The sequence below is a fragment of the Pseudopipra pipra genome, chromosome W (genome assembly GCF_036250125.1).
Source record: "Pseudopipra pipra isolate bDixPip1 chromosome W, bDixPip1.hap1, whole genome shotgun sequence".
Taxonomy (NCBI): Eukaryota; Metazoa; Chordata; class Aves; order Passeriformes; family Pipridae; genus Pseudopipra; species Pseudopipra pipra.
This window is the reverse complement of record NC_087580.1, coordinates 37,246,620-37,264,682: the sequence shown is the minus strand read 5'-3', so window position 1 is coordinate 37,264,682 and position 18,063 is coordinate 37,246,620. Positions and strand designations below refer to the sequence as shown.

The following is an 18,063-nucleotide window of genomic DNA, read 5'->3' as shown; positions in this document are numbered from 1 at the left end:
TATCCCCACCCCACCATTCCCTCATCAAAGCCCTGGCACTCAAAGCAGCCTTGGGCAAATCTCAGCTTCCTCCACTCAAGGCTGGACCTGCAGGTTTCAGCTCCTTGGCACCATCTCCCATCTGCTTGGCTTGGAGAAAGAGCTGCCTGAGACACAGAGGGATGTTCATTTATGGCCAGCAAGGAAAACCAGAGGAAGGCAATGATTCAATAAAAACCAAAAGTCCTTCCCCTGCTGTATATTAAGTCCACATTGCCTCTACTGAAGTCCACATTCTGCAGTAGATAGTCTTAGATCAATGGCAAACACCTTCTGTGTCAAGCACGGATCCCAAGATCCCCCCAACACTCCCTGCCCTGGATTCTGTCCATATTTGCCCTTTGCACACAGTGAGTCACACACTGAAGTCACAAATTCCCTTGAACCACAGAGGGAAGAAAAGATAGAAAGTGAATGAATTTCTGTGCTGTGCAGAGCTAAATCTGCACTCATCCCAATATTCTGGGCTTACAGGAACTTTATCAAATACATTCTGCAGCATCTGTTCACTGGGGAAACATCTGTGTGGATGGCCAGGCCCAAGGAGTGGTGGGCAATGGAGTTCCATCCAGGGGTGTTCCCAGGGCTCAGCACTGGGCTCAGGGCAGTTCAATCTCTTTCTCAATGATCTGCACAAGGGGATGGAGTGCAGCCTCAGGCAGTTCCCAGGGGACACCAAGCTGGGGGGGAGTGTTGATGTGCTGGAGGGCAGGAAGGCTCTGCAGAGGGATCTGGACAGGCTGGATCCATGGGCCCAGGTCACTTGGAGGAGGTTCAACAAGGCCAAGTGCCAGGTGCTCTACCTGAGACACTTTCATCTGGTCAGTCCCATCCCCCTGTCCATTGTTGGATGTCACTCAGGAGCCCAACTCTTGGCTACCTGTGCATCTCCAGGATGGACTTTCACAGCCAACCTCTCTAACCAGGTGGCAGGAGGGCCTACCCTGATAAGGCCTAAAATCCCATCAGACAATGCCAACAGTGCCAGCTCTCATGCAAGCTGTCTGTGAGATCTGAGAGTTACCGGTGGCACCATGGGAATGGTTTTGGTGTTGAATGATGCTCAAACCAGCCTGGTTCACCCAACTCCAAACACACATCCTGCTTTTGGAAGTTGGATGGGACAGAGAAGCTGGTAACTGGCCTGTCCATTTGTGAGGAGCAGTCAATCCCTTCATCCTATGGAAGTCTAGTCCCCTTTCATACAGGCAGGTTCCTCTAACACAGCCCTTCTTGGGGTAGATGTGTCGAGATTCCTGCCTTGGGTGGAGACGCCCTCCAAGGACACTCCTCAAGGCTGAGCAAAATGAATCTCCCCACAACTGTTGGTCTGGGTGAGTTACATCAGCTCTCTACATAATAATTATTTCTTTTGTCTAGTTTTAATATAATTGTTTCAATAATTGCTTCAATATAGTGCACTATCCTATCTGTACTACTAGTAGATTTAGCCTTTATACTGTGCAGTAAACAATTCTGATTTAGATCTTGGTCTGATCATTTGTAAAAATAAATTATTCATTTTATATAAATATTGCCATTTGGCCAATCATTAAAACCTGTGGGACAAAAGTGGTTCAAACCCACTTCTGTAATTCCTTAAATTTAATTTGTTGACAAAATCTGAGGCAAAGATTGGATCCCTTATTCCTTGAGGCTCCGCAGTGGGACAATGGCTCCTTGATTCCATGAGGTTGCACTGTTTCCCAACATTCCTGGGCTCAAGAAGGCCCTGCAGTGTGACAATGGCCCACTGATTCCATCATTTTCCCCAGTGTCACAATGGACCCTTGATTCTGTGAGGTTCCACAGTGTCAGAATGACCCTTGATTCCATGAGTTTCCACAATGTCCCATTGGTTCCCTTTGGTTCCAAAAGGTTCTGGGATGTCACAATGGCCCCTTGATTCCCCAACGTTCCACAAAGTCCCAGGTCCTTTTGATTCCATGAGGTTCCACAGTGTCCCATGTTCCCTTTGGTTCCAGGAGGCCCCAGTGTATTCCAATGGCCCCTGGATTCCAGGAGATTCCACACTGTCCTGGGGTTCCCTTGTCTCCCTGAGTTTTGGCAGTGTCCTGGGGTCCCTTTGTTCCCAGAAGGTTCCTTTGTTTCCATCAGGCCCTGCCACGTCCCAGACTCCCTTTGGTTCCATGAGGTGCTGCAGGGTCACAATGTCCCCTTTATTCCGTGAGATTCTGCCACATCCCAGGGTTCCTTTGGTTCAATGGATTCCACAGTGCCAAAACTCCCTTGTTGTTATCCTTCCCACATTTGGTGCCCCATTCTATCTGTGCCTGGGATGGAGCCCCATTGTGTTTCTGCAGGAATGGATCCATGGCCATCCTGCCACTGCCCCAATTTAATGCTGCACAAACGTCACTGCAGGCCCGACCCTGGATGCAGGAACAGTCTGGGAACTCCAGGCCTGCTCCCATTCAGCAGAGCCAGTCGGGGTCACAAAGAGCACAAATGATTGACTGCAACCCCTGCAGTTCTCTGGCATTGCTGGGGACAAATGCATGAACTGCCAGGAGCTCTGCAGAGCCCTGACAGTGCCACTGCAATCCCAAGTTGCATTGCCCGGGTCAACACTCAGCACAGCCAAGGCCACAACCCTTCCTGAAAGGTGTCCCTTCTGGGCAGGGCCAGGGGGACAAACCCCTCCATCTGTCCCTGCACATGTTGTGTCCAATTCTCATCCCCCACTTAGGGACAAAGCCAGGCTACATTTTATGCCTTATAATCCAGGACTGTGCAATGTGCTCTGGGTGGGACTGTGGTCAAACCTTCCATTTCTTTTGTGGGCACATTGTACAGAATATTTCTTGGTAGGAGGTGCACTTGGTTTGTCCAAAACATCTCTGGGTATGGAGGAGAAGAACGAGACCACGCAGCTTCCACCCCGCTCCACGTTCCTCCCCGATGCTGTGGCAACACACACCACAGGACTTTCATGTATTTCTGTGTCTGTTCTGATCCCCACAGGCCCCATCGCGGGATGAGCTTTGCATTTCCTTCACTGTTTCGTGCTTCCAACCCACACACACCCCAGTCTGGGCCCCACAAAGAACACAGGAGTTTACTGTGGGTCTTTCCCACTGCAGGGGCTCGAACTTGGGCCATGACCTGTGTTGGGGCAGAGAGGTCCCTGGACAGAGAAACTTCTTGGCAATGGAGTTATTAGGAAAACAGGGCAGGCTGTGGGGATCAGTGTCAGGGCATGGCCTGGGACGTGCCTTGAGCATCCTCCTGTTTATTATGATCACCTTTTTCATACCTTTTTCTCTCTGTTTTGTCATATCAGTTCCTTCACAAACCAACGTGATCCCACCCTTTCCCTTCCTTTGGTTCTTCCCTAGAGATCCCACCACAAGTTTTGCACAGTCCCCAAATGTGCTTTCTTGTTGCCCATCATAAGACTCACACCCCAAACAGAATCCCCCATCTTCAACTGGCAAGGTCATCCTGGGAGGCTCTGCCATTGACCCATTTGGTGAAACTCTCACACAGAGATGTTGGAACTTCATTTGAATTGATTTTTTACCTTTTGGGTTTACAATGGCTTCTCCAAAAACATGGTAATCCATGTCCTAGCAACAGAAATTATTTGGAGAAGGTGTTTGGGACTCAAAGAATCACAGAATGGTTTGGCTTGGAAGGGAGATAAAAGCTCATGTGGTTGAAGTCCCTGGACACAGAGTGACATCTTCACTAATTCAGGCTGCTCAAAGTTCCTTACCTTGGACAAATCTAGGGAGGGGACATCCTCTTCTGTTGCAGTTCTTGCCAGCCCCATTGGTAAGTATTTCTTCATTTTATCCAATATAAACCTCCCCTATTTCAGTTCAAACCATTGCCCTGTGTTCTGCCACTACAGGCCGTGGTAAAACATATCCCTATGAGTATCTTAGACCATGCTTTCATCTGCAGACACCTTGGAGAGAGCTCAGAGATGTCCCAGGAAGGGGTTTGGAGGTCTCAAATATATGACCACCCTACAGGGGCAAAGGAGTGGTGGGTTCAGTGGTGTGCAGACAGAGGACAGCAGAGAAGAACCCTGGGAGTGCTCGAAGAGTCTCTTCAGAGAGGGTGGATGCTTTTGTCGTAGCACAAAAGAGCACAAGAAAGAAAGAATTAATGCCAAGTGCAGCTGGAGAGGTCCAGGCTGGCACAAGGAAAAAAGAATTTCACTCCAAGGTCAGTGTTGTGGTGCAACACATCACCCAGAAGGAGTCTGGATGAGCCCAAGGCTTTGTGTGTGCAGGAAGAGCCAGGGAGGACGCAGAGATGTCAGTGCAGGAAGGTGCCAGCCAGGTGGGGCAGCCGGGGGGATGACGACAGCCTGCAGGGAAAGGGGCAGGGCATGGACACCGTAGGACAGCCTGGGCTGGAGAGGAGACAGGGATGGGGAGAAGCTGAAAGGCCCTGACAGAGCCACCTTCTGCAGGCCTTTGGCCAGGGCTGCTGTCTGTGCCCCTGATGCCAGGAGGAGGGGAGTGCCCCTTGCAGCCCTGGGGCCTCATGGCCTCCTTGTCCCTGCTCAGCAGCCTGGCAGGTGCCACCCCATGGTCCTGCCCTTGGCATTGCACATCCCACATCCCAGTGCCCCAGGAAGAGCCCTGAGGAATGAGGCAGGGACAGGATCTGTCTTCCCAGGGGCTGGGGGTCAGGGCTTGGTCCTCTGGATTAAGGAAACAAGTCAAGGTTTCTTCAGCATCAGAGCCACCTTTCCCTTGCTTGTCCATCCTTGTCATCACTGTCTGCAGTTTTCTGCTCTAACTGGAACCTAGGGACACCTTCTCAGTTGTGTCCCTCAGTGAGACTCATTAGCACTACAAGAAACTTCAGTGTTTCCATCTCATTTTGACTTCTTGAAAAGTTGTTTGAACTTCCTCTCAGGGACTGAGTCTCATGTAAACAACATCAAACCCCCAGGGGGTCATGAAATGCCTGGGGCTGTTGCTGTGCTGCTGAGCTGGGCCGGGCTCCTGGCACACAGGGAGCTCCTGGCAAGCAAGAAGAGCTTGAAAGAGACAGCTCTGCTGGTGAGCAGCTCCTCTGCACAGCCCAGCAGGGCTGAGGGCACTGCCAGGGCAGCTCAGGGACACCAGCAGGGCACACACAGAGCTTCAAGGGGCTCAGCACTGGCAGGATGGCTGAGAGCTCCCTGCAGGACGAATCTTGGCAGGGCTGCACATGGTGAGTCTGTGGCTGCAGGGCAGTGCAGGGGCAGCTCCTGGAGGCAGCTCCTAAAGCTGGCCCAGCCCCAGCTGATGGGATGGGTGAACAGGAGGCTGTTTTGGGGCACTTTGGAAGAGCTGTGAAGCCGGGGGTGCAGCCAGGGGTGCCCAGGGCTGTGGGGCAGAGCAGGGTCCTGCAGCCCAGGGTGCTGTGCTGGGCAGGGACTCTGCTGCCTGCCAGGGGTAGCTCTCAGCCAGCCCGGGGAGCTGCTGCCAGGGCTGGGGCAGAAGGGCTGTGGGCAAGGAGCAAACCTGGCAGCTGAGGGAGGATCTTTTCCATGTCTCACTGTTACAGGGTCAGACCAATACATGATAGTGAATGGAGAAGTTTTTGCAAAGCTCAGAAAAGACAGGTGCTACAGGAAAGAAATTAGTCCTGAGGTGTGTTTCCTGCTTAGGCATTGTAGCAGAGACATTATTCTCGCAGTTCAGGAGGCTGCACTGAAATTCAAACTCTTTTACTCTCAGAGGTGAACATTTCAGGCAGGATCAGAAATGAGTTAAGGATCCTGGGCAGTGCTGAGCCTTCTCTTGGGGGTGGGCACTCTCCTGTCCCAGCCCTTGGCTTCTCTGTGGGAGGGCTCCTGTCCTGCTCTGTCCAGCACAGCTGCACCTCTGGGCTGGCACAGGGGACACTTCACAGAGCTGCTCTTTCAAGCAGCACTGTCCTGCTCTCAGCACAGATCTTGGTGGGGTTTTTAAAGAGGAATCTCTGTGTGAAGTCCTCTTCAAGGCAGCCCAAGGGAAAGTGCAGAGCAGATGAGAAACAGACTGAGAGGCACTGCAGCTCTCCTGGCTCTGCAATAAGCAACTGAGAGCTCAGCCCTTCTGCCTGTCCTGTCTCAGCACTTCAGATTTGTCATCAGAAAAAATTGCCCCTAAAAAAACACACCCCAGGTGTTATAACTGTAACCAAAAAATCCAGTCAAAATTATTTTAAGGATACTCGGTGCCTCTCTCCTGCAGCCCAAATTACTCCAAGACAACAGTACAGGAATTCAACTTTTCCACCAAAGCTGGGTTCCATGTGACAACCCCTGTGATCATGAGAGCTGTCACAAAGCAGCTCCATGTCTGCACTGCAGCAGAGCAAAGCTGAGTCCTTGGCAGCACATGGGCAGAGCTCCTGCTCCTCACAGCACCCTCAGAGAGCACAAACCAGAGAAAAGAAATGCCTTGACTTGGAGGGGATTTCCCTGAAAAATGCACTGGCTTTGCTGAGAGGGGGCTGTCTTAATTGTTCTCTGTGCTTTCCTTTTCTGAACAGACCCTGTCCTAAAGAACAGCAAATGTCCAACAGCAGCTCCCTCACCCACTTCCTCCTCCTGGCGTTTGCAGACAGGCGGGAGCTGCAGCTCCTGCACTTCTGGCTCTTCCTGGCCATCTCCCTGGCTGCCCTCCTGGCCAACGGCCTCATCCTCAGCGCCGTAGCCTGTGACCACCACCTGCACACCCCCATGGGCTTCTTCCTGCTCAACCTCTCCCTCACAGACCTGGGATCCATCTGCACCACTGTCCCCAAAGCCATGCACAATTCCCTCTGTAACACCACAACCATCTCCTACATGGGATGTGCTGCACAGCTCTTTTTCTTTTTCTTCTTCATCTCAGCAGAGTTTTCCCTCCTCACCATCATGTGCTACGACCGCTACGTTGCCATCTGCAAACCCCTGCACTACGGGACCCTCCTGGGCAGCAGAGCTTGTGCCCACATGGCAGCAGCTGCCTGGGCCACTGGCTTTCTCAATTCTCTGCTGCACACAGCCAATACATTTTCCCTGCCCCTGTGCCAGGGCAATGCCCTGGGCCAGTTCTTCTGTGAAATCCCTGCCATCCTCAAGCTCTCCTGCTCACACTCAGGCTACCTCAGGGAAATTGGGCTCATTGGGGTTAGTGTCTGTTTATCATTTGGTTGTTTCATTTTCATAGTTTTCTCCTATGTGCAGATCTTCAGGGCTGTGCTGAGGATCCCCTCTCAGCAGGGACAGCACAAAGCCTTTTCCACGTGCCTCCCTCACTTGGCCATGCTCTCCCTGTTTCTCAGCACTGCCGTATTTGCCTACCTGAAGCCCCCCTCCATCTCCTCCCCACCCCTGGACCTGGTGGTGTCAGTTCTGTACTCAGTATTACCTCCAGCACTGAACCCCCTCATCTACAGCCTGAGGAACCAGGAGCTCAAGGATGCCATAAAGAATATGATAACTGGATTTAGAGTCAATAAAAAAGTGTGTCTTTTATTCTGCATAACATTCCAAATGTAACTCACTGCAATCTAAGCCTTTTTTCACCTATATGTCCCTTTTATTGTCAGTACATTTCCTCACTCTTTTTCTACTTTTGTAATGTTATCCACAAATCAATGGCACTGCTCATGGGATTTCTACATCAATATCTACCATTATTCTGTAATTCAAAGACTTTCAAAAGGCTTGTTCTCTGTACATTTGAGTAGAATAAAGTTCCCTGCGCTGACCTGTGTGTCCAAGATGCTTCCTCAGCCCTTCTCTGGAGCTGCAGTGGCAGTGCCTGTGTGCAGAGCTGGAGGGAAGAGACTCTCAGTACAGCAGCACAGCCAGGAACAGGGGCACTTGCTCCTTCCACATCTGCTCTTTTCAACTCCACCCTCTCCTTCCCAGCCCTGCTGTGGGTGCAAGGCCTGAGTGCTCTGGCAGCTTGGGCACAGTCCTGCTGCGTGTCCATGCTGGGATCACAGGCAGGGACAGGCCCTGGGCACTGCTGGCACAGAGCTGGGCTCCACACCAGCAGCTCCAGCAGCCAAGGGCATCTCCTGAGGGCAGGGCAGGAAGGCTTCTGGCTCTCACCCCACCTGCAAGAGGTTGGTTGTCCCTCCATGGAGGGACATCAGGGGACCAAGTCAGAAGTCCAAGTTTGCTTTGTACTGAGGACACTTCAGCCTGTCTGCTCCGTCCCTGCCCTGCCTTCTGGCCTGTCCCTTTCCCTGTCCAGCAGGAAAGCAGCCTGGCTGGGCAGCATTGCCCCTGTGCAGGCAGGAAGGCTCTGCAGGCAGGAGCGGCTTTGCCCTCCAGCAGAGGCACTTCTACCCTTTCCCAAAGCCCAGAGCACAGCTGGGCACTGGGATGCAGCCAGAGGCACCCACAGCTCCATGGGTCCCCCTCTGAGCTGCCTGCACAGCTTCAGTGAGCACCAAACAGAGAAAGAAATGCTCTCACTGACAGGACTCCAAGCAGGGCAGACAGGACATGAAGAGAGAAAATTGAAAATCAGACCTCATCAGTGGAATCTCCCCTCATGGGAATGGGACATGTCCCCAGACTTCAGAAAAATTTTTTTCTTCCTCTCTCTCATGACCTGCTCCATGATTGTGGATGGGAACAACCTCATCATGGGGCTACTGGAGAAAAACTTGGAAACCTGCTACAGCTCCACCACCCTGAGTGACCCCTGACTGGGGACAGCACAGTCTCTGCTCCCAGCACTGTCAGTGCCATTTCCTGCATCTTTGGCACATGCAGAGTGTTTCCTGCAGATGGCCCCATCCCATGACCATCACTGGGCTGTTTACCAGCCCTGCTCTCTGCAAGACCCATGCACTGGAAGGGTTGTCTCCAGCAGAGCTGCACCCTGGCTCGGGGCATTTCTGTCCTCTACAGTCACCATTTCCTGCTTCTACCAGACATTGTTTGTGACCCTGATGAACTGGGTCACTTCTTCTATGTCTTTCCTCCAGGGCTGGAACTCTCCTGCAGTGACACCATGACACTCCTGCTCTCTGCTTCCCAGGTTCCATTTTTAGATCCAGTCTTCCCCTCCTGTTCACAGGGACATCCTGGGAGTGCTTCAGAGCTGCCATCCTGGGGCAGCTCCTGCCCAGCGTGGGCAGGCACAAGGTCTCTCCACCTGCTCCTCACCTCCCCAGTGCCACTGTTTTCTGCAGCCTCCTCATCCTTGCCCAGCACAGCCCTCCTGGCACAGTTGGACACAGCCCTTGTTCTACACCCTCCTCAGGCACCTGCCCAACCCCCTCAGCTCCAGCCTGAGGGCCAGAAACCTTCAGGACAGGGAGGCACTGGGGAAAATGCTGAGGACACCCATGGACTGCAGGGAGAGACCACTGGAGTGGTTGGTCTGTAGGGAGAAATCACTGCTGCCTCCCTTCTGAATCACCCTCAGGACCTGGACAAGCCTGGATTTTGTCTTGTTTCCATGAGGCCCTGCAGTGTCAAAATGGCCCCTTGATTCCATGAGGCTGCACAGTGTCCCCGGGTTTCTTTGGCTCCAGAATGCCCTGTAGTGTCATGATGGTCCCTTCAGTCCATGAGTCACAGTGTCCTCAGTGTCACAATGTCCTCAGTGTCACAATGACTCCTTGATTCCATGAAGTTGCACAGTGTCCCTAGGTTCCATTTTCCCCGAGTTTCCCCAGTGTCACAATGGCCCCTTTATTCCATAGGGTTCCCCAGTGTCCCAAGGTCCATTTGGCTCCAAAAAGGCCCTGTAGTGCCACAGTGGCCCCTTTGATTTTATGAGGTTCCACTGTGTCCCAGGGTTCCTTTGTTTCCATGAGGCACCACAGTGACACAATGGCCCCGTGGTTCCATGAGGTTCCAAAAGGTTTCAGGGTTCCTTTTGTTCCATGAGGCCCCAAGTGTTAAATGGTCCCTGGTTCCACAAGATTTCACAGTGTCCCTGAGTTCCTTTCTTTCCATGAGGCCCTGCAGTGCCACAATGGCCCCTTGATTCCATGAGGCTGCACAGTGTCATCACAGAGCTGAGCCCATCCAGGTGAAAGTTTTGGGGAGATTAGGAGGAACTGGGACAAAAAAGATTGGATATTTGGGGAAGGAAAGAGGGGCTTGGCCAACAGAGAGGAAAGATTTTGATGAGGTAAAAACAGGTTCAGGGAACGCTGAGGGTGCTGAAACACTGACTGTGAAAACATTCCTGATGGATCTTTATCCTCTTTGAAACCACAAGCCCCAACGCTACCCAAAAGTGCTGTCCCTCCCATGGAAAGGAATCCACTGCTCTAATTCCAAGCCAGAAAAAGCCCCAAAACAGAACTCCAGACTCTTATTTTTATCTTCAATGCCCACCCCAATCCAAAACCTGTATTACCAGTAGGAAAAGTAAGCTTTAATCCTAACCCAGCCTAAAAATCTTTTCCCCTAATCATGAAGCAGACACTGCCAGCAGAACAACAAACCTCCCAAAGTTCTGCCTAATCCCCACCCTGAGCTCTAAACCCCAAGCTCTGACCATTCAGCACCCCCACAGCCCTTGGGAGCAGGGCAAGGACCTGAAGGGCCCAGAGCAGGCCCAGGGGGTTGGCAGAGGAATGGGAGGTGACCTGGATCTGCTCAGCTCTGCAGTGACCCCCAGGAGAAGGGCCTGGGCTCTGGGAGGGATGTCCTGTGGCACAGGGGCTCAGGATCCAAGGTAATAAGGCCAAGTGCACATGGCAACAGCCAGAGCTGGTGCAGAGACATCAGGGAGGGTCTAGAAATGCTGCTGGGAGGGGGTGGGAAAGCAGGAGGGGTGTGTGCAGCCTGCAAGGCCAGAGCAGCAGCAGGGCCAGGGCAGGACAGCCTGCAGGAGAGATGGCCAAGGGCTCTGGCAGGGCTGCAAGGCCCAAAGGCACCCAGGCCTTTGTCCCCTTGCCTCTGGCAGCTGCCTCTGCCACTCAGGCCACCACAAGCCACTTGCCTGGCAGGTTCTGCCCTTGGTTTCTGCCTCGCCCCTCCCTCAGGAGCCTGGCAGGGGTTGCCCAGTTTTGGGCCTTGGTTCTTCCTCCCCCTCCCATCCCAGTGCCCCCCAAACAGCCCTGAGCCAGCCGGGAGGGACAGGATCTGCTGGGCCAGGGCCTGGGGCTCAGGCCTTGGCCTTTGTGCTCCACAAAACCAAGGCAGGCTTTGCTCAGCATTGCAGGGGCCTGCCCAGAGCCTTTGTCTGCCTGCACTCCTGGCCTCCAAGGAGCTGCTCCAAGGAGTCCCTGGGGAGGCTTTGTCAGGGCCTGCCCTCAGTGGGGCCCAGCAATGCTTCAAGGCACTTGGAGTTTGGCTTCTGACTTCTTCAGCAGCTGCTTCAATGTTCTCTCAGTACCTCAGGATCATGGGCTGGGCTGCAAACACACCGTGGGGCTCATTAAATTCCAGAAATCCCTCAGGATCTCTTTGTCTTCCTTTAATTGTCTTCAAGGCAATTTCAAAACAAGTCTTCAAAGTTTTTACTTTTTTTTTTAATTCAATGATGGATATTTTGTAGTTCAAAGAAGAGGTGACAGAGGTGTTCTCCAAGTGATCTTGATGCTGAGTGTCTTCTCAGGAGATCCACACTGACCATGTATGATCAACCTTGCTCCTCACCCCCCAACCTCACCAGTTCTGACATGGCCCATCTTGGACTGACAGCTGATGCAACTCCAAACACACTGTGGGACTCATTAAAACACGGAAAAACAAATTATTTTCATTCCTTTAATTGTCTTCAAGATGTCAACAAAAAATTGGAGTTGTTTTGTAGTTTTGCTAAGGAGGAAGATTTTAAAGTGGACGTCACAAAAAATACATATATATTTATGTAAAGGAATGATTTACACAGAGCCTTGGGATGCAAGAGGATCAGGGTGCAAAGGATATAGAAACAAAGACAAGGGGGCAAAAGACATGAGTAGCACTTAATCATTGACCAATTGAGCAGTTTTCAAGTGATTCAATAGCATTTGCTGCAATTTTAACAGTGACTGAATTATAGATTCACAACAACAACATTCCCACCACAGTCAATTCACACCCACACCCAGGCAGAGATGTGTGGACACATCAAGAGCTGGGTGGGTAAAGGTCCCTCTCCCAAATTCTCCTTGTTGTCAGGGAAACACTCCCCCAAATCCCTTTGTGTTTCCCACCAGACAAGGGTCACAGCTGGAGGAGTGTTTGTTGAGGGGGGTCAGAATTGTCCTGGACATCAGCGAGGGTCTTTGGAGTGTTGGAAACTGGAGGGTTCCCGAGCTGGGAGAGGCTGCCAGAGGTGTCCCACTGAGAGGGAGGTGCTGGGAAGCTGCCAGGGCCTCCCTCAGCCCCACTGGTTGTGGGCTCCCAAGGTGACAGGCTTTAGTTATCTGCTGAATTTCCATCCTGGTGTCAGGAATGACTGGAGTTTCCAAACTATTTGGGAAGTGTGTCCAAACTCTTCTCTTTGGGTTAGGATTCAGGTAGGGAATGTTCCAAGGTTTTCATGGGATGACTGATTATCCTGTGTTCCCGAGTATTACACCCATCCAGGTCAGCTGGAGGGCTTATTGACAATGTGTCCTGAGCAGAGGGACCTCCGATGCCATAGAAACCCCTCCCCTGGATTAGGAAACCTTTGGAATTCAGGAGGTGTTCCAGTGGAGCATGAAAATGAACAGCAATTTTCCTAAAGCCCAGACCCCAGCAGAACAAAGCCAGGCCCCCTCAGTGTCAGAGCAAAGGTCCCCCATCCCTGTGTCCCTGTGGCCGCTGAGGCGGCAGCGCAGGCCCGAGGCGGTGCCGGGTCCCGGTGCAGCCGGGGCAGAGCGGCGGCTGCGCGAGCGGCAACCCCGGCGGTGAGTGCGGCAGCCCCGTGGGAGCGGCGGCTCCGGGCACAGACGCCGGCGGCAGCCGCTGTGGCTCCTGGAACCGAGTGGCCATTGGGACACTGCAGGGCCTCCTGGAATCCAGGGGCCGGTGGGACACGGGGGAGCCTCTTGGAGCCAAGGGAACCCTGGGATGTTTTGGAACATCCTGGAATCAAGGAGCCACTGTGACGCTGCAGGGCATCATGGGACTAAAGGAACCCTGAGAGTTTTTGGAACCTCATGGAAATCAAGGGGCCATTTCTGGCAGGATGCTCTGCTCTGATAATACCTAAAAAATGGTCAGAGAAAGCAAACAGTGCAAACTCTCTGTAGTGAGTTACTGCTGGTGTCAAGGTGCTGTTTTTATATTGAATTATGCTAAACCCAAAATGCTTCATGAAACTTCAAACACACATCCTGCTTTTTGAAGCAAGATTTGACAGATAAGCTGCTCCCTGGCCTGCAAATATGTCTGGCAGTCAAACCTTTGATAACTATAAAAGCCCCGTCCAACTGTCATGGGGCAGATTCCTCCACAGGCTTCCTTGAAGTGTGTGGAGCTTCTGCCATGAAGCAGGGACAGCTCTTCGTGGTCACTGCCCAGGGGTTGGGTGGAAGAAAAAGAATTAACCCCTGTCACTGTGTGATGAGTTACCTCAATCTCTGCTTCAGGATTGTTTCTTTTTGCTGGCTTTGATCCAATTGCTTTAATAGAATGACTTTGATAGACTGCACTGTCCTATCTTACACTGTACTACTAGGGGGTTTTGGCTTTTATACTGTGTAGTAAATAATTCTGTTTAAGGTCTTTCATCTGTTCACTTTTCTGATCAATTTTTTGTCCATTTGTCATAATAAATCATTGTTTTTATAGAAATATTTCTGATTTGCCATCACTGTAACCTGCAGGACAAAGTGATTGAATCACACCTCTATAATTCCTTCAATCTAAACCAAAATCTGAGCCTGAGATTGGATCCAGCCACCCCCAGGCTCCTCTCTGAGAAGGAATTTAGAAAGCAAGGGGGTCCTTTCTGCCCCTTGTAGCTCAGCGAGACGGCTTCTGCCATCAACTTTGTCTAAGCCTTCCACCCCCCCAGCCCCAAGCCGTGACACAGGGGCATGTCTTGTGCATGCAGTGCAAACATGGACTCCTGAGCTGGTCATTTGATGTCCCTCCTTGGAGGGAAGAACAAGCCCAGTGGCCTGGGGTGAGAGGCCAGTGCTGGGAGCGGCGCTGGCTGTGCCAGGGCACTGCTGGGTGCCCCCACCCTGAGCACTCCCACCCTTGTGCTGGTCCCTGCTGTTTTCCTCTGCAGGGCGTTGTGTTGGGCACATCCTGGAGAGCAAAGTGGAAAGCAGATGGAAGCTTTGAGGCCCTGGCCTGAGGAGATGCCCCTGCAGGATGGCAGTGCTGCTGCAGAGGTCAGCTCTGTGCCAGCAGTGCCCGTGGCTGTCCCTGCCTGCAGTCCCTGGACAGTCCTGCAGCAGGACTGGGACCCACTGCCAGAGCACTGAGGCCTCCAACAACACAGGGCTCTGCAGGAGAGTGTGGAAGGGAAGGGAGAGGAGGCCAGGCAGGAGAAGGGCTGCTGCTCCCTGGCAGTGCTGCTCTGCTGGGACTCTTTTGTGGCCCAGCTCTGCAGAGAGGCACCGACCCTGCAGCTGCAGAGAAGTCAGAGAGAAAAGATGTCAGGCAAACAAGTCAATGCAGAGTTCTTTATTTGGTTTAAACACACAGTGAGTACAATTGCCAATTTGTACAGCCTGTGGGCCAGGCTAGAAAGGAAAACACTGAATTGAAAATGGTGATTATATATAAAAAGATATTTATATATATACCCTTATAGATATATTTATAGATATAAAGATTTTTTGATGTGAACAAATTCTCACAAAAATAACACTCCTATCAGAAGCAAAAATAAGAGAAGGTATGGTGGGCCTTTCATGAAGTCCATAACAGGATTGGCCTTTAATGAGGTAAATAACATGCAGAAGAAGGAGAGTTTATTGCTTCTGAAAAGCATCCAGTTATGATTTTCCTCAGGGCATCCTTGAGCTCCTGGTTCCTGAGGCTGTAGATGAAGGGGTTCACTGTTGGAGACACCACTGAGTACAGAACTGACACAATAAGATCCAGGGATGGGGAGGAGATGGAGGGAGGCTTCAGGTAGGCAAAGAATAATGTGCTGCTAAACAGAGAGAGCACGGCCAGGTGAGGGAGGCACGTGGAAAAGGCTTTGTGCCGTCCCTGCTGAGAGGGGATCCTCAGCACAGCCCTGAAGATCTGCACATAGGAGAAAACAATGAAAACAAAACACCCAAATATTAAACAGACACTAACCACAATAAGCCCAATTTCCCTGAGGTAGCCTGAGTGTGAGCAGGAGAGCTTGAGGATGTGTGGGATTTCACAGAAGAACTGGCCCAGGGCATTGCCCTGGGACAGGGGCAGGGAAAATGTACTGGCTGTGTGCAGCAGAGAATTGAGAAACCCAGCAGTCCAGGCAGCTGCTGCCATGTGGGCACAAGCTCTGCTGCCCAGGAGGGTCCCGTAGTGCAGGGGTTTGCAGATGGCAACGTAGCGGTCGTAGCACATGATGGTCAGGAGGGAAAACTCTGTTCCAAGAAAGAAGACAAGCAGAAAGACCTGTGCAGCACATCCCATGTAGGAGATGGTTGTGGTGTCCCAGAGGGAATTGTGCATGGCTTTGGGGACAGTGGTGCAGATGCAGCCCAGGTCTGTGAGGGAGAGGTTGAGCAGGAAGAAGTACCTGGGGGTGTGCAGGTGGTGGTCACAGGCTACGGCGCTGAGGATGAGGCCGTTGGCCAGGAGGGCAGCCAGGGAGATGGCCAGGAAGAGCCAGAAGTGCAGGAGCTGCAGCTCCCGCCTGTCTGCGAATGCCAGGAGGAGGAACTGGGCCATGGAGCTGCTGTTGGACATTTGCTGCTTCTTAGCACAGGGTCTGCTCAGAAAAGGAAGCCACAGGGTAAAGTTTAGACAGAGGCCTCTGACAATATCACTCCAGATTTCAATACAATTCATTTAAGGATTAAATCAATTTTTTTCTCTCTAATATGTGCTCTCTGAGGGTGCTGTGTGTGGCAGGAGCTCTTGCCATGTGTTGCCAAATAGTTCAACGTGTTTCCAGGCCAGCACTGTAGTTGTGCTGGACAGAGCAGGACAGGAGCCCTCCCGCAGAGAAGCCAAGGGTTGGGACAGGAGAGTGCCCACCCCCAAGGGAAGGCTCAGCACTGCCCAGGATCCTGCCCAGGCAGAGCTTTTCCTTGCTGGGGGAAGCACCAAACCCAGCAGCACAGGCCTAGCAGAGAGGGCAGGGTCCCGCAGGGGAGATGTTCTTCAGGCAGAGGCAGCTCCTTGCCCAGCACACAGTGCCCAGCAGAGCTGCAGGGAAGGCCCCCCAGAGCTGTCTGAAAGCCCCCTCCCCCAGGCCTTGGGGACACTTGCCCCCCACTCCCTGCCCAGGGCTCTGCTGCCTGGAGCTGTGCCTGCCAGCAGCTGCTTCCCTGGGCCCAGGGCTGGACCCTGCCAGTGCTGCCAGAGCCCATCCCAGCCCTGGGGGCTCAGCTCTGCCCTGCAGAGCCCTCCCAGCAGCACAGGGCACTGCCCAGGGGCATCTCTGCCTGGGCAGGTTCTGATGGCAATGTCAGAGCAACCCTGAGGAGGCTGGAAAAGTGGCACTGATGCGTCTATAAGACAGTTTTGATGTCTGATGCTCTCAGGTTCAATCCCCTCTAATCTAACAGAGTTCAAGTTTCAGTGTCTCCTCCTGTGCTCAGAGATTAATTTCCCTGTCACAGTCAGCACCCAGACAACCCAGAGTATAACACTGAGAGAACTGGTTCATTCTCTTTAAGGTACCCCCTGTCTGTCTGTGCCTCTTGCAAATACCTTCTGGGAAATTTCCTGCTTTGATCTGGAGCTGTGACCAGCCCTCATCCCTGCAGCACACTTTGAGGATCAGAAGGACTCTGCCCTGCTCTGCCCTCCCAGGAGTTGTTCCTTCCACCCACCCCTTCTCCCCCAGCCCCGTGGCAGCTCCTTGGCCGGGCTGAGAGCTGACCCTGGCAGGCAGCAGAGTCCCTGCCCCAGCACACAGAGCCCTGGGGGCAGGACCCTGCTCTGCCCCACAGCCCTGGGCACCCCTGGCTGCACCCCCACCTTCCCACCCCACAGCCAGCCCTGCCACAGGGAACCTTCTGGCCCTGGGCCTCTGATGGGGCAGCAGCAAGTCCTGCTCTGCAGCAGCTTCTCCTGCTGCACCCCAGCAAATCCAGCAGAGCCATCCTGACAGCTCCTGCCACTGCTGCCATTTGGCAGCTGGGAGAGGCACTTGCAGGAACTCACCTGCACTGCTCTGCAGCCAGAGCCTGACCGTGGCAAAGGGCTGGCAAGGTTCCTGCCCTGAGCAGCTCTGCCCTGTCCTCCCACCCCAGGATCCCTTGAACCTCCTGCTCCCTTCTCCTCTCTGCCCTTGCTGCCTGCAGCTCCTGCCCTGCTCTGCCATATGGCCACTTCCCCTGCACTGCAGCAACTGGGAGAGTCCTGCTGAAAGATCCTAGAAGCTGTGGGATGTGCCAGCTTTAGGAGATGCCTCCAGGAAGGCAAGTTGCACTTTCCTACAGCCAGAGAATTCTTCCTTCAAATCCTGGGAAGGTTTCTCCTGTAGTGAGAGCTCAGTCACCTCCCAGCCCAGGCTGCCTCTCATCTCTCTGCCTTCTCTCCTGTGCCCTGGGTGCTGCAGGCAGTGCCCTCAGCCCTGCTGGGCTGTGCAGAGGAGCTGCTCTTGGGCAGACCTGACTCTTTGAAGCTCTTCTTGCTTGCCAGGAGCTCCCTGTGTGCCAGGAGCCCGGCCCAGCTCAGCAGCACAGCAACAGCCCCAGGCAGCCCTTTCTCTGCCCCTCTGGGCTCCCTCCAGCTGTCCCTGGGGCTCCAGGGGATCCTGCTGGCACACAGCTGAAGGAAATAATGATGTTCCTTCTCTCAGCTGGGCACAGACACTTCTTTCAGCACTGTCATTTCTCCAAACACACACAGAGTTAAGTCCAAGAGTCCCCTTTTCATGTCCCATCATTAGACAGGAAACCCAGACAGTGCCCAGGAGGGATCTCCTTCACCTGCACTGAGGGAAGGGACTCAGCTGAGCCAACAGAGGTGTCTCCTTGTGGCTCTGCAGACCT

The 18,063-nt window shown here is 52.9% G+C and overlaps 2 protein-coding genes and 1 pseudogene across 2 annotated transcripts in view; 1 reads left to right on the top strand and 2 right to left on the bottom strand.

Annotated features, from left to right (window-relative positions):
• Positions 1-18,063, bottom strand: part of LOC135405492 (zinc finger protein 239-like) — a 239,440-nt gene that overhangs the window by 105,021 nt on the left and 116,356 nt on the right. The gene's annotated exons all lie outside the window — the stretch shown is intronic.
• The window catches only part of LOC135405255 (zinc finger protein 271-like), a 90,402-nt pseudogene that overhangs the window by 50,654 nt on the left and 21,685 nt on the right, over positions 1-18,063 (bottom strand).
• LOC135404666 (olfactory receptor 14J1-like) lies at positions 6,696-7,540 on the top strand. Its single transcript, XM_064639400.1, has one exon. The coding sequence runs from the start codon at positions 6,737-6,739 to the stop codon at positions 7,538-7,540; it is 804 nt and encodes a 267-aa protein (XP_064495470.1). The 5' UTR covers positions 6,696-6,736.

Coding starts and splice junctions, on each gene's coding strand:
- LOC135404666 (XM_064639400.1), top strand. CDS start 6,737: ATGGGCTTCTTCCTGCTCAACCTCTCCCTCACAGACCTGGGATCCATC.